The sequence below is a fragment of the Anopheles arabiensis genome, chromosome 3 (genome assembly GCF_016920715.1).
Source record: "Anopheles arabiensis isolate DONGOLA chromosome 3, AaraD3, whole genome shotgun sequence".
NCBI lineage: Eukaryota > Metazoa > Arthropoda > Insecta > Diptera > Culicidae > Anopheles > Anopheles arabiensis.
The window spans coordinates 82,326,590-82,342,476 of record NC_053518.1 but is presented as its reverse complement, the minus strand read 5'-3'; the positions used below and the strand labels follow the sequence as shown (position 1 = coordinate 82,342,476).

The window sequence follows — 15,887 nt, the reverse complement described above, 5'->3', positions numbered from 1 at the left end:
TTTTCCCCCATTTCCGTGTCGTGTTTATATTCAGAAAGGAGTGCGCGCATCATGTGACATTTATCTACCCCTTTTTGTTTATCATTCGCATTATTTACCCGATTTTTTTTATTTTATATTTAAACTTTTGGTTGAAATTTTCACTAGGAATCGTTCGCTTCGCCCCACAATTCTTTACACAATCAATAATAGTTTGGTGATTAGTGTTTGTTCTTGTTTTTGTTTTGTTAATCTAAAAAGGAAACAATTGTTTTCGTTCTTTTTCTTCTTTTTTTGAAATCGAATTAGTGGAATAAGCTTTATCAATGGTTTTTTTAATCTTCTGTTTGTTCATATTTATATTCTTGTGTGCTTTGTTGCTATGGTTTTGTATTGTACAGCGGCGTATCCATCCAAAATGGCAACCCCCCTCTTCATTAGGTTATGTGGAACAATGAAGTTGTGCTGTGTGTACATGATTTGTCCAAAACACGGTCCCTCTCCTTCGCCCTCAACCTTATTTTTGATACTTTTGTTTGCTTCATTTGCTCTTCCTTTTTAAAACGTTAAGTGCCCCGATGAGATATGAAAGAAAACGTTTACATTTACGAGTTTGTTGCTTTATACAGCTTGATCATGATTAAAAGCTTGTGTATGTGTGTGTTACACGAAGTAAGTGTTTCTTTACACGTTTATTTATATTCTTTTCTTTGTTCACTGTTGTGTGCGACCATTTTTGTTTTGTTTTTTAGAGAGGTTCTATTTCTGTGTTTAACTTGTATCGCTTTCTTTTGGCGCTGAGAGGAAATAGAGATGAGTGTTTTTTTGTTTCACTGTAAAATCGATGGAAAATGTTACATTTTGCTTTACTCTCGAGAGCTTAATGGATCAAAAAATACCAACAATTTAGTGTCATTTACAATTTGCTTCACCATTGCACATTCACCGTTACTAACCACTAAAACTTGTCGCAATTCGTTTCCACCGCTGAGTGTGGGGGAGTCTTGGTGGGAGTGGGAGGAGGGGGGAAAGGGGAGAGCTATCTCGTACCTTTTAGTTTTCATTCTTATTTTATTGGCCATGCTTTATTACCCCTGGATGCTCAGCTCATTATTCGCTAAAGTTGTACTCTGCTGCTGCTTCTGCTTCGTATTCGTTCTTATTTTGGTTAGCTTCTTTTTTTTTTCGTCTAATTGTAAAATTTTGGACAAAACACACACTCACGTTTCACTCACATGTTTCATAATTTTTCTTCACGTTTTTTTTACTTTAAGTGTATCATACTAATAATAATGAAGATGTTCACAACATTCTTTTGCTTGTTGCGTGAATGTAGTTTGGTTGTTGGTGAGAGAGTAAACGGGTTGGGAGGGAGGGAAGGATGAATAGAGCGGGGTTTCATTATTACTATTACAATGGGCTTTGTTGTATAAACGCGATAAAATGACACCAAACATAGATATATAATAGCTACTATTCGTTTAATTCTGCTCTGGCTCATCCCTTCCGTGTTGTGTGGGTGTTTTTTCTCTGTTTCTTACGCTTTACACCTTTTTTGCTTTGTCTTCGTTAATTTAAAGTACCAACTTGATTCTGTTTCAAGTTTTTTCCAGCTTCTTTGTTCTACGCATAATAGTAGTTTAATTATATGTATAGAGCTGCGTTCTTTAAGAGACACTAATTCACTTTTAAAGATTTTTTATTACCGTTCTTTGCTTTGCCTTGTTTCCAAATCATCTATTCTTTCCCTTTCCTCTCTCTCTCTCCCTACTTGCGGTTGCAGTGCCTTTTTGCACAAGAGGCTTCACTACCTGATGTAACAACACACAAAACCCTAAACGATAGTGACATAATAAATTAAATCATCTGTTTCGCAGCCGCATTATTTTACAGTTTGCTTGTTCAGTTCCAAGTTTACTTGTTTTTCCTAGCAAACACAATACACGACCTATTTCTGTTACACACTTTCTTAGCATCGTCATATGGTATATGTGCAATTTTTCTCTAATTATGTTGTGTCTCGATGTATGAACATTCTTCGGCACCAAAACAAACAAAAACCGAACACGTTAAAAAAAGCATTTTTGCTATCGTTTTTAACCTTCTTTTTTTTTTAAACATACATTCAACTATTCCGCGGTGACCAATCTGTACACACAAGAGCAAAAGAGGGCATGAAATGCGGGGATACGATTACTTAAATAACGACACACCATTAATGTGTGTGTATATCGTGCCGGAAATAACAACAGCTCGATTTTATTGCAGAATAGATTATTTTTTGTTAAAAACACGGGAAACACGTTAAGTTACCTTTTTTTTAAAGAAATAAAACAAAAACAGATGCAGATATATGGCCGAGGACTATTCGTTTTAGGTCGTTGAAATCGATCGGTTGAAAAAAAATAGAGCAAGAGAAGAGATGGAACAAACGTGGAACAGCTACAGAGTAAGGACGAGAAAATGCACTTAAAGCGAACTCAAACACGTTCACTACTGTCTACAGGGGCTTGCTACACAAATTTACCCTGCAAAACACTACTACACACACACCATTGAACGATGCAAAATACAGGGTTTTCCAAGTCAGATTCGAATGTGCACACCGTCATTATTCACCGCCTATACGATGATTTTCAACAGCTGTCATACATTGCATTTGCATAAAAATAGAGTTTCATTTCAAACGCATGATTTTCAACACTTCACAAATAATTGTCAAACTCAATCCAGTTTGAGACGTGTTGAACATCATGTGGAAGAACTGATACAGGGTTTCCATGTGCACATCATTATTCACCGCCTTCAAGATGTGTTTCAACAGCTGTCCAATGTTGTAATTGCATTACAATAATGTTTCAGTTCGTCCACATAATGCTCAACACGTCTCAAACTGCATTGAATTTGCCAGATATTTGTGAAGTGTTGATACAGGGTGGAAGAACTGATACAGGGTTTTGCGAGTCACTTTCGAATGTGCACATCATAATTCACCGCCTTCAAGATGTTTTTCAACAGCTGTCAAATGTTGTAATTGCATTACAATAAAGTTTCAGTTCGTCCACATAATGTTCAACACGTCTCAAACTGCATTGAATTTGCCAGATATTTGTGAAGTGTTGAAAATCATGTGTAACAACTGAAATTTTATTGTGATACAAATACACCATTTGACATCCATTTGAAAAACATCTTGAAGGCGGTGAATAATGATGTACACATTCGAAAGTTAGAAGGATAAACCCGTGTAAATTATTGTAATGCAAATACAACATTTGACAGCTGTTGAAACACATCTCGCTAGCAATGAAAAATGTTATTGGCATTCTAAATTGAATGTCGGAAAACCCTGTAAAACGTCCAACGGATCCAACACATTACCCGTCGATCGTGTTCGGCATGATCGTACTGTGTTCGAATGACTTTTAAATTTGTTCCTTTTTTATGTAAGCGATTGTGGTGGTGTAGTACGGTACGAAATCGCGAACTCATGCACATTAAGTCGAATTTATTTTACTAACATTGGATTGGATTGGTTTTCCCCTATTTTCTTTTTGTTGCACGTAATAACGATCCCTCTTCCATAATGGTCGATCGTTGGTATGATATTTTGCTACTTTAAAAGAGTCATCGTTGGACACCATTGCAGACATCGAGAATATCGAATAACGAATTGCAAAAGTTTGTTTTTATCTTTCTACCTCTCTCTTTCTCTCTATCTCATTATCGAAATCGTATGCGAAAAGACTACGATTTAGAGTTGACAAAACTGGTCTCTTCTTATCTTTAATTTGCCCCGATCGCTAAACGCGGAACTGACTTTGAGCTAAACATTTTAGCAAAAAATAAAATTAAAATGATAATTCCTTCAATTGGAAAACTGAAACCATACAACATTTCAACTACCCTTATGCCACCCGCATTTCCCCGCATTTTCTCTTTACTCTCTACCTCTTCTCTTCGCTTTTGATTCTAATCTCCAAAAAAAAATGCCGTAGCAGCGCCCATATGCGCCCGGTTTGTCTAAGGGTCTGAGAGAAGGTTAGTGCGCTTGGTTTTGCGCTACTAAAACTCGTTTACACCAACTCCACACGGGCGCCCTTTATACTCTCAGTGTAGCATTGCCGATTTACATTGAAATATATAGCATTGCCGATTGTTACTTTCTATACACCGTCATAAAAATCGGGGGTTAATATGTTGCTTTTTCTTCTGCCTTTTATGTGTCGGTGTGTGGCATACAACTTCTTCTCTATATATGTACAATATTGGTTGGTTGCTGCTGCTGTTTGTTTGTAAGGGCAAATTATTCGCCTCAAAACAAAAAAGGGGGGAAAAGTGTGACTAAAATGTACCGCGATACCCGACGAAAAGGGAAATTATGAAGTGATCGCACGCTAACAACACATGTAACATGTTTGCTTTTTCATGTTCGCCCTGCACGAACAACAGCTAGAAATTCGAATTTCGAATCCATACTACCATTAACTTGAAACGGTTGTGCTCCTCGATCTCGACAGATTGTGACACGGCACGGGGTTGGTGCACTGTTGCACTGTGCGCGCGCGTATGTTTGACGACTATCCAGCACGCAACGGATCAGCAGCGCGCGCTTACAACCTAAAGCTCCAATTAAGAATGAAATAATCGATGTAAAAAAATAAACATATATACCTCCTCTCTCTTTTTCCCTCCCTACAAGGGTGAGTGAGTTGTTTTGAGGTACCTTCTACCCAGCACAAGTAAAACCTATTGCCTAGCAAAATTCTAACAAGTTACAAGTAAAAATAAACGGGTCGTTTAAAAGGGCGACGTGAAACGAAACAACGGAGAGGAGTTAATTAAAATCTATACAAACATTGCCAACACACTTTCTATCTCTTTCCCTCGTTGCTTATCCAACCATCAACACACCAGCATCGACGACATTGCGTGCTTGTCGTGTGCTCTCCTTTAGAGGATAAAGAAATGCTTGTAGGACGATGGCAAACCGGCATGATCTCCACCACCGCCGCCGCCACCACCACCACCACCGCCACCAGCACCTTCGAGCGCTTCTCCTTCTACTGCTTCCGCACTACCATCCTCACCAGCGGCACCTGTGCCTCCGCCCGTACTACTTTCCGCAGTACTAGCTGCACCACCGTCGTGCCTTTGCTTGCTAGTGCTAGCTCCAGCCGACACCTCCACGATCGTGCTGCCGTCGCCGGCGTCACCAATCACTACATCGTCCTCCAGCACGTTGCCGAGCGTCCGGCGAACGATCCGGCGACGACCGGACGACGACGACAGGGGCAACTCGGTCGTCACGAAGCTAATGCCACCAGCACCGCCGTGATGGTGCGCACTTCGCGAGCCCCGTGCCGTCGTAACGGTCACCACCGTTGACCCATCGAACTGCTGTACAATTTCCTCCTCCTCCAGCTCCTCCACCACCCCGGTGAGCTCCTCCACATCGTCCTCCTCCTCCACCACATGATGCACGTGATGATGATGATGATGATGATCGTCGTGCTGTTGCTGTTGGTTCACCACATGCTGCTGCTGCTGATGATGATGATGATGATCGTCTTCATCCACCTCTAGTGCATGCTGCAACACCTGCTGATGATGATGGTGGCTATGGTGATGATGATGATGGTGCAGTAGCAGCTCCTCCTCATCGTCCGTCGTCGCGTCGATGATCACACCGTCCGTCGTGTCGCCACTGACGTCCCCTGCGCCTACCATCATCTCATCGGCTTGCCGGACGGCCACGACCGAACCCGCATCCATCACTATCTCCCGCACATCATCATCCTCCTCGACCTCTTCCACGTGGTTTACAACACCACCACTGCCAACACCACAACCACCACCACCAACACCGCCATCGCCACCAACATCATCCTCGTGCAACACGATCGGTCCAACAACGCCGTTGTTGGAACCGTGCTGTTGTTGTTGTTGCTGCTGCTGCTGATGCTGCTGCTGCTGTTGTTGTTCCACCATCTCGCCCGTTTCCTCCTCTATTTCGACGTCGACACCGCTGTCGATGATGCAATCGTAATCGACACCCTCCACTATCTCATAAACGTCGCCCTCCCCGTTGTCGACGTCCGCATCGTTCTAAGTCAGGCGATTGGTGGTGTCCGTCCGACGTTCCTCTATCGTGTAGACGGTGTTGCCGACGCGGAACAGCTCCGTGTGGGGACGTAGCGTCGGCTCGTGCGTTGCAATGATGCCCGTTTCGATCGGTTCGCCGGTTCGGATCAGTGTGGCCTGCATGGGGAGAAAAAGCGAATTAAATTAAGATAACATTCCCTTACTCTGGTGTGAGATACTAAGGATTAGTTATTAAGAAGCATACCTGATTGAGATTTCCAATTGCGAGCTGGTGGCCATCGAGCGTTTGTACCTGTGCGATCGAGAGCGAGGTGGTGCCGTCCGCGTTTTCGTGCTGCGTGACCACGTGCTGCTGTCCGTTGGCGGCTGCCTGCTCGATCTGCTGTGCCTGGGCCTGGGAAACGGTGACGGATATCGTGCCGGTCGAGTCGATCGTTGTCTGCTGTTGGGCCTGCTGCTGTACCTGCTGCTGTTGGGCCTGCTGCTGTACGACCTGCTGCGCTTGCTGTCCGACCTGATCGCCCGCGACTACCGTACCGTTGCCTGGGTTTGTGCCGTTGCCTCCGTTTGCCTGGTTTGCGTTTGCAGCTTGTCCTATGGGTGACACAAATCGAAAAAGGAGTGTTTTAATAGATATAGAATACACAAAAAAAACTGAATTAAAGCTCGTAAAACTTAATTCCTAGCTCTGCTTTGATTCTTAATTAAGTCATACTATAAAAATAAACGCTTTGTTCCGAGGTTGTCCCAAATTTGCTTTAAGTAGCTATTTGTTCTGAAAAGGACATAAAATCAATATCTTCCTAATCCCACTGTTAAATCATCGACAACAATATCAAGTTGTTAAAATAAAAATGAAACACCTGGCCCATTGAAAATAGATCTTACAGCGTTTTCATAGTCACTTTCTAATGTAAACATTGTTATTCACCGTGTGCAAGTTAGTTGTTAGTTATTCCACATCAAGCTGATATTTCATTTCCATAATAATAATTTTCACTTTCTTCAACATGATTTTCAACGTTCTTTTTTCATCGTTTTTTTCACCGAGAGGAGAGGAGGGGCAATTTTGAAAATGATGTACATATCTTGGTGCGATGCAGTGAAAGATACAATGGCAATAGACCCATGAAGTGTTGAAAATCATGTTTAAGAAATTTAAAATTATTATTATGGAAATGAAATATCAGATTGATGTGGATTACAGGGTTTTACGAGTGAATTTTCAAATAGTGTATTTCCATCATAATGAAATTTCAGTTCTTCCACATGATTTTCAACATCGTATCACCGTATAAATAAACGATGCGCAGCCTCAAATTGCGCATATATTCGTTTTATCAAGAAATATATCGTTTCGCTCAGCCAACTCTGTCCTATAAAGGTCATTTCCATAGATTTTCAGATTGCGCCAAATTTGTCAAGAATATTTGTCCCAGAGATAGATTTTTTGATAGATTAATACATCAAATCGAGCCGTTTGAATCTAAGATTGTGCATCGTTTATATCTACGGTCAAGCTGAATTGAGTTTGACAGTTCTTTGTGATGTGTTGAAAATCATGTGTAAGAACTGAAATTTCATTATGATGGAAATACACTATTTGACAGCTGTTGAAAAACATCTTGAAAGATGTGAATAATGATGTGCACATTCGTAAGCGATTTGGAAAACCTTCTCGCACATCATCTCGCACATCACGGTGAAAAACAATATTTACAATGTTTGTATATTCGTAAGCGATTTGGTAAACCTTGTCAGATACCAATTGGATCGTGAAATTGAATTGAGATAAGAAAGCACAATTAATTATGGATTGCTCTTTGTTTGTTCTTCTGATGTATAAGTCATATACAGTTTAAGATGTTAAATTGTAAGGCCTACGAAGCTTTTAGCATTTACTTTTCTCAATACTAATCAAATGACACTGAAACATTGCATCCAAAACGTGTTATTGATGCCTATTAGTCATTCGTTGATTGAATTTAAAGTATATAAAGCTCCTTGTTTCAACTCTCCTAGTGTTCAAAACTTCAGATAGCCCACACCCGTGTACCTTTCTTGCTCTTCCGTACGCGCTCCTTCTTTACGCCCGGTTTCTTGAAATGTCTCAGCTCCAGATGCCGGCGCAGGTTTCGCGACTGTCTAATAACGGCCTGACAGATCGGGCAGGTTGCCGGTTGTTCCGATTGCGATTTGCTCTTGATTTCTAAAAGGCAAAAATAATGAAAAAAAAAACGTCACACATCCAGCGTAAAGGTAACAAACAGCGCTCCTCCACAGCCAACCACCACCACTTACTGATGATGCCTTCCTTCGTGTCTACCGGTGTGCCGTCCGCGTTCGTTTCCTTCTTGATGTCCTTCGGGGTGGCCGGGGTCGCTTCGTCCGGGTTGTTCACAATCACCTGAATCGTGGTGCCATCCTCGTCGGTCGTTTTCATTACCTTGGCTGCCTGGGTGCCGCCGGCACTGTTCGCCGCTGCGCCCGCCTGTCCCTGGTTGGCCGTTTTCTTGGTGCGCTGCTTGCGCTTGCGGGTCGGCAGAAACTGGCTAATCACGTCCTTCGTCACCTCGTCCGACATCTGGTCCGGTGTGATGGTTTCGATAACCTGCGCCTGCACGGTTTGGGTGGGTCCGAGTGTCGTGATCAGTTCTTCCGTCGTCTACAAAAAAGGGGGGGAAAGAGAATTTCCAGACATTAATGTTATGCTTTTTAGGGTGCATTATTCGCTGCCGCGAGACGAGATGATCCGTGATGCTTCCCCGTGGCTGGAAGTGACCGTTTACTCACGCAAACATTGTTGCCCACGTCGATCACCGCCTTGACGTGGTTCTGGGGCACGAGCGTCGGGTGCAGCTGGATCGACGTGGTGTACGTCGTGTTGTCGTCCTTGTGCGACACCGTCTGGGGCGCCAGGCCCTGGATGTTGAGACAGTGGGCGGCCTGCAGCAGCGACGGCAGCTGCGAATGGTCCACACTGACCTCGCCCCGGTACACGAACTCCAGCAGCGCCTCCAGATCGTTCGCGTTGACGCCGGCCAACATTACGACGGGATGCTTGCACGGTGTGTTCTGTTGATGTGGGAGAAGCAGAGAGAGAGAGAGGAAGAGAAGTCGCGTGAGTCAGGGCAGCAGCATCAAAACAGAGAATTCCGAAACATTGCGCGTGAGGGAAACGTGGCCGGGCTTTTTTCTTGTATTTAAGAGATTGCGCTCGTGGAGAGAAGATCATTTTCAACCCACACACGCTCATGGGACTTGATGGTGAAGGTGGTTGTGGCGACGGGAGCAGAGGTATTGTTGGTTGGTGGAATATCTCACTCAGCTTTAAAGAGAAGTTGATGAGGGTTGATTTCCCGCCACACGTACAATATGCTCGAGACAGTGAGGCGCAAACAATCACCCTACCTCCACCTACCCACCCACAGCAATGGAGAGAGAGAGACAAAGAGACAGAAGAGAGAGCGAGAAGATGGAAAGCGTTAGAGGAGAGGGAAGAGCGTTTGGGTCAGTGAGCAAGGCAGAGAATGGGATAAATCGACGGAGAAAAAGGGAGACGACAAACAAACGAAATGAGAAAGCGGGACCAAAAAGAGAGAGAGAAAGAGAGCGAGAGGGGGAAAGGATTTCTAACATACTTTTTACGAGAAATTGTTTTATCGATTCGCACTGTGTGCAAGTGTGAGTGTGTTTGAGTGTGACAACATAAACCATTCCTCCGTTGCATTGCTACACACCACCTCCCCCAACCCCTTTCCCCTCTTACCCATTTTAATTTTGACATCTATAATCAGCTTTTTATGTTTTTATTCGATTTCGAACTCTAAATTTGTCATTATTTTTTATGCTTTTCTATGAAGCATAATAGGTTAGACACAAAAAGTGCGCTTTGATGTGCGGACATTTCCGATTTTCCTTTTCTTTTTGCGCAAACACCAACCCAATGCGCAGAATCGAATGGAATTGCGCCACCAACACGCCCGCCCTTTCGCCTGTGGCCTTTGTGTTCGGCGTGTGCCAGTGTGTGTGTGTATGTAGGGGGTGGTTTCGTATGTCGTCCTTTCCGTCTTCATTGCCTTATCGCGCCAGCCCGAAGTGGAGGGAGAGGGAGTTGGAATAGGAATGTCATGCCAACGGGCAACAACAACGGAGTTCCCGGTTCGTGTGGTGCGCGCCTTTCGTTGGTAAATTATGTATCTTTTATGATTGATAGATAATAAAAGCGCGTTACCCCCTCTCGGCAGAAAAGTGGGACAAATGAAACATTGGAGAGGGAAAACATTGTTTATTGAACAAATAGGGACACATATTGTTGAGACTGAAAGCATTTAACAGCAGCTCTGGAACAATGATTTTAAAAAAACGTTCATTTTAATCAATGAAAAAATACATCAAACACTCAGTTTAATTTTAAAGTGGTATTTTATTAGAATTAGAATTACAAGCATTATATTTTACAAAATTAAAATTTTCTACCTTAAAAGATCCGTAACCAGTGCTGTAAAATGTCATGAGCATCACGAGATATTCATGACATGTCGAACGCGACGTGGGAATGCTTGAATCAAACCTTATACTCTGACTTACTTGAGCTAATCAAAATGTCGTCACGAGCATAATCATGACTTTTTCTCGTTGTGAGAAGTGATGCCAATTGCCACGGTTTCAGTCACCAACACTCATGACTGAAACGAAGCTCAAATCAGCTCACGTAAACAACTAAGATGATCAGAGGTGAGATTCAAACAGTTGGTAGACAAATCACATGCTTGATGACATTTTATTTAGCACCCAACTCTTGATCACTCACTTGATTACGACATTTTCTGTCGGTGATAATCATGACATTCTTGGAATATACTTGACGTGTGGTCCCCAGCAGCAAAATGTGCATGCTTGGGTCCAACAGAGCGAGAAAACATACTCATTTTCTTTCTTGGAGCCACTCGCACGCGCCGCAGATCGCCCGTGACTATCGTGATGATCACCAACGGATAATGTCGCGACCGAGTGACTGACCAAGGGGCTGGTTGCACACAATGTCACCAAGCATGTGATGGTCGCACCAATTGTTTTGAGTCTCACTTCTGATCATCACAGTAGAGTTCGTGACGCTGATATTGTTTCAATTATATTGTGATATTATTTGTCTTGACTATGTCAGTGACATTGCAGAACTGATTAAAGTAAAAAAAAAAGTCATGACATAGTGACTGACCAAGCGATGGTCGCAAGAATGTCACCAAACATGCATTGATAACACCAATAGGTTTGAGTATCACCTCTGATTATCACAATAGGGGTACGTGATGCTGACATGAACTTTGTTTCAGTCAGATTTTTTATGACATTGACATTACATTTCCATAGCAAACATTGGAGAAAATAAAAAATTAAAAATAATATATGTTGCTACCAACAGCAGCTATATTGTGTGCTCATGTATGAAGCACAACCGCTTAAACAGCTTGCCGGGAGGAATATCACCACTTTGGGGTGGAAATGAGCGTGTCAGATTTGAAAAAAAACGGACATTTAAATCACTTCCAGGAAACGGTGTGAAACGCAAAACCACCCTTAAATTCCCATCTCTAACCCACCCACCCAGGAAAGCCTCTTCTTACCACTCCTCTCTTTCAACATACTACTAGGGCGCGCGTTTGTTTATGAATGTTTTTTGGCGAATGCGAATCCGTCCGAGGGGGGAAAAAATCAAAACAGAGCAACGCACCTACAGCTCGATCTCCATTCTCACAGGCACACACAGGTTGCGCTTTGTGGCAATGTGTGTACCCAGAGACAAATGTTCTCTACGCACTCACGTTGTGCTACGCAAAACACACAACCTGCCAGGCAAGCTCATCATTTATTGAGCGAGATCATGAGGGGGTTTTGGGTGCGAAAAAAGGGAATTCGTTTTCCGTGTCTCCGAGAGCTTCTCCCGACCCCCCTGGTGGAAAGAGGACACTCGCGCACGCACATACACACACAAACACACACAGCCACGCACACAGACCCCTCTTGATGAGAGGATTCATGCGCGCTTCTTTCTCATTCCATGCTTTGCACCCTTCTCATCAACCTACCACTGCTTGGATCATCGTCTCGTGTGCGTGCGTGTTCGTATGGTCTACATTTTTTCTTCTCCTTCTTCTTCTCAAGAGTGCATGTGCACGAGGAGCAGTAAACAGAGAGACAGCGAGAGGGAGAGAAGCGCAATTTGCACATTTCTCTGTTTTGCTTTCGGCACACGTCAAAACACCCCCGGAGTTGGGTGGAAATGAAAACAGAGAATGCAAAATCTATCCCCCGCATAGGTCGGAATTTGGCTCAACAAGCATTTGCACACACACACACACACACACACACACACACACACATTTTGAAATAACGGAAAAGAGAAAGCCAACTCCAAAGTCTCTTTATAACGAGGAGGAATGAAAACGGGTGGTGTGTATTAAAAATAGCATTACACACAAACACACATACACGCATACACATTAGCATTCAAACGTCACCCTGGGAAAGGAATTTTAATGAGCAAAATCATTTAATACTGGTTTTTAATGCTAATTTGCTATTTGAACTTGTAATACGGCCCTGCCTTCTGTTGCAATTGCACAAGGCAGAGATATTCAATAAAGCGGCAATAAACAATAAAGTGACGTCGTGTGCAATAAATATTATTTTCTTTTTTTTTCTAACAAATAATCAACAAACGTCATCATCCCACAGTCTGGCAACACTGCCAGTCGTGCCGGTTCGGTCTTGTTTGGGAGACTAGCAAAGCGATAGAAGAGTGCTCTGACGTTTGTTAACACCGATGTGAAAGGCAAAGCATCGCGCTTTCGTTCTCTCCTGCGCTCTCCTTCCCTCTCCTTTTTTCTCTCTCTCTCGCGCACACGACTCTGGCAGTGCGCTCTCTATCGCGGCAGTCTCTTTTTTGCCGTTCGGCTTCCCTTTCTCTAACGCACACACGCAGGGCACACAACACAGACACGATAGGAGAGAGACTACCGTTTTTCATCTCACTAGAGAAGAGGGAGTCTCATTTCACACTTCTCGCGCTGGGACGTTTTTAATCCTCGAAAATGTTTTGTTTTCTATCAAATTCTTTAAATATTACTAATTAGATTTTCGGTGAGCGAAAATTTAAAGGAATGCTGACGAAAAGACACGTTTAAAAAGTGATTCTCTGAAAGACGAAATCCAATCATCTCATCTCTCGCTGCTCACTCGGAGCGAGCGCACGCTCACGTGCTGCTCACTACGGAGAGTAAGATGGTGGGCGAAAATGAGCCACACACACTCACTCACACAAGCGCGCCCCTGTAATCTTTTTGCTCTTGCGTTCTCCCAACCAACCCTGCGGACCATTATTCTCTGTTATGAAGTGATAAGCACACAAACACACACACGCATAGGATGGAAAAAACGAAAAAAAAACTAACAAAAAACATTATTTAAAGAGATAATTATTCTCTTTTTACATACACACACAGACACACACACTGTACCGTGTCGCTCTATATTTAACTCAGGAGACTTTCAGTCCCTTCACTTCACCCTCTTTGCCCATTCAACACGCACACACACACAACCACCACAAGCAGCGCTATGCGCCCGCGCACATACACACGGCGAAATGACGACAAAGTAAACTAGCGTGGGGGGGGGGAGGGGCAGGGAGAAAACGTAAAGAAAAGGAACCACCCCACCACTTCACCTTACCTTCAGCAGATCGAGCAGGAACGGGCTGGCGGCACACAGGACGATCTTGTGCGCGGGGAAGCTCCGGCCACCGGCGGCCAGTGTGACGTCCACCAGGTCGCCATGGCACCGGAGCAGCTGAACTGCGGACACCAGCGAGGTGCCGTAGTCGCCCCAGGTCAGGCTGTACAGCGAGTTAATCGGGAGCGACATCGTCATTCAGGCTCCCGTTTGTGTTGTTGACGTTTTGCTTCGCTTCTATAATCAAATGCCTTCCTCTCAGCACACACTACTAACACACACACACGCAGAGCGACACAACTATCTCTCACGCCACCGCGGGGGGAGCAATCTCAAACAAAATTTCCGCACACTGTGATTTTGCTTTTCCTTTTCTCTGCCTCTTCTTCTTCTTCTTTTATTGCACTTTTTGTTATTGCTATTGCTCACAATTCACACTGCCCGCTCTCACTCACTCACGATTTTTAGCTGCGACGGCGAGTATTCTGCTCCTCGTGGAACCGAAAATAACGCGTTTTTCTTTCCACTACACACACGCACACTTGCACCACACTTGCTCCACTCTCCACCTAGCAATAAGGGGGGGGTGTGTGTGACAAGAGGCAAGTAGGTAAGTTTTCCACTTCAAAATCGGCTCGTTTTCACAGCACCAACAGAACAGCCACTCAACTCAATTCAATTTCCACACACACACCATCCGCCTGTGCTAAAGGAAGAAACATGATATTACACACGTATTAGTATTATATTACACACACACACACACACATACGCATTCTATTTTCCAAACACCCCCGGGCCCATTTCGATCGCGTAGGCAGAGGAAAAACTCCCGCAAACACACACGCACAGCAGAGTGTGCGGGCACGCACACCACCACCGCACGGACACGTACACAGGCGCGCGCGCGCGCGCTCTCGTACCCGTACCCCGGGCCACGGCACACACGTCTTGCACTCCACACGCTACGTAGTACGCGTTCACTACCCTCTTACGAGGGCCGGGATGTGAGGCGGCAGAGGGGGGGGGAGTCGTTGTCCTCCTTTCTTTCACCCTTCAGCCCTGCGTTGTTGTGTGGGGCGAGGTGAGGGAGGGGAGACTTTCCGTTACCGTTTTTTTCTTCTTTTCTTTTTTTTTGTTCTCTATACAGTGACTCAATCCGAAAATATTAAAAATGATATACAGAGAAGAGTTGGAAACGAAAACGCTCCCTTCTCGTTTGCTCTGTTAGAACGCGCGCGTACGCACTGACACACACACGCACACACAGAATTTCTTCTTGCGTTCTCACTCCCTCTCCCTGTATCTCGCTCTTTCTCGCGTAACGGGATTGAGGGAAAGAAAGAAGGAAAAAAATGCCACAGCAAAGATAAACCCACACCACAAGCAGCGCGGCCGCGTTCTCTGCGGCCCCACGGTTTGCACGGGCTGTTCCCCGCTCTCTTGCTGCTCTTCTCTGCTCTGCTCCCAGAGACAACCCCGAGAAAGAGCACTGCCCGGCCAGAACCGCGCGTGTTGGCAATGCAATCCGGAACGACACCCGGAGAACGACGGCTGCAGTAGCCCGCTCTACAGTGGCCCGCTTAACACACTTACACGGTAACGCGCGCGCCCGTCCGCAGGTAGCTCTACGGAAAAATCGACCTACTCGCACTACGCTCACGAACAATATGGCGACGCTCGCTCACGCTCTCGACGGTTCGAGCGAATCTCCCTTCGAGACCCTCACAACGAGCGTTGTTCGTTAGAACGTGTGTGCGTGAGACAGCTCGCCCCGTGTGCACACCAATACACGCAGGTACGCGCGCTCGCTCGCTCCACGCAGGCGAACAATGCTCGCGCACTGACCAGGCAGCGAGATAAAAAAGAACCCTTTCTCACTACCCCTTCGTCTTCCCTCTTGTTTTTTTCTCTACCTTTCAAACCCATTGCCCAGCAAAAAAAAACTCACGCCTTCTCACCGCGCCTTCCGCTCTCACTTGCGCTCTTCTACTCCCGTTTCTTTTTCGAGCTCTACAGATTGCGGCAGCGAGATGAGCTCTTGTTGTTCCGCAGGCACAGGGAAAGAA

The 15,887-nt window shown here is 44.5% G+C and overlaps 1 protein-coding gene across 1 annotated transcript; it reads right to left on the bottom strand.

The window, feature by feature from the left end:
- Nucleotides 1–3,447: 3,447 nt before the first annotated feature.
- LOC120900308 (transcription factor GAGA-like) lies at nucleotides 3,448–15,536 on the bottom strand. Its single transcript, XM_040307122.1, has 7 exons — nucleotides 15,415–15,536; nucleotides 13,819–14,524; nucleotides 8,878–9,159; nucleotides 8,386–8,749; nucleotides 8,141–8,293; nucleotides 6,329–6,678; nucleotides 3,448–5,985 (listed from the first exon to the last, which is right to left on the bottom strand). The coding sequence occupies exons 2-7, from the start codon at nucleotides 14,014–14,016 to the stop codon at nucleotides 4,933–4,935; spliced, it is 2,400 nt and encodes a 799-aa protein (XP_040163056.1). The 5' UTR covers nucleotides 14,017–14,524; nucleotides 15,415–15,536; the 3' UTR covers nucleotides 3,448–4,932.
- Between the last annotated feature and the right edge of the window lie 351 nt (nucleotides 15,537–15,887).

Coding starts and splice junctions, on each gene's coding strand:
- LOC120900308 (XM_040307122.1), bottom strand. CDS start 14,016: ATGACGATGTCGCTCCCGATTAACTCGCTGTACAGCCTGACCTGGGGC. Junction 6,679..8,140: donor CGTACGGAAGAGCAAGAAAG/GTACACGGGTGT, acceptor TGTCACCCATAG/GACAAGCTGCAAACGCAAAC. Junction 5,986..6,328: donor CAATTGGAAATCTCAATCAG/GTATGCTTCTTA, acceptor GTCGAAATAGAG/GAGGAAACGGGCGAGATGGT.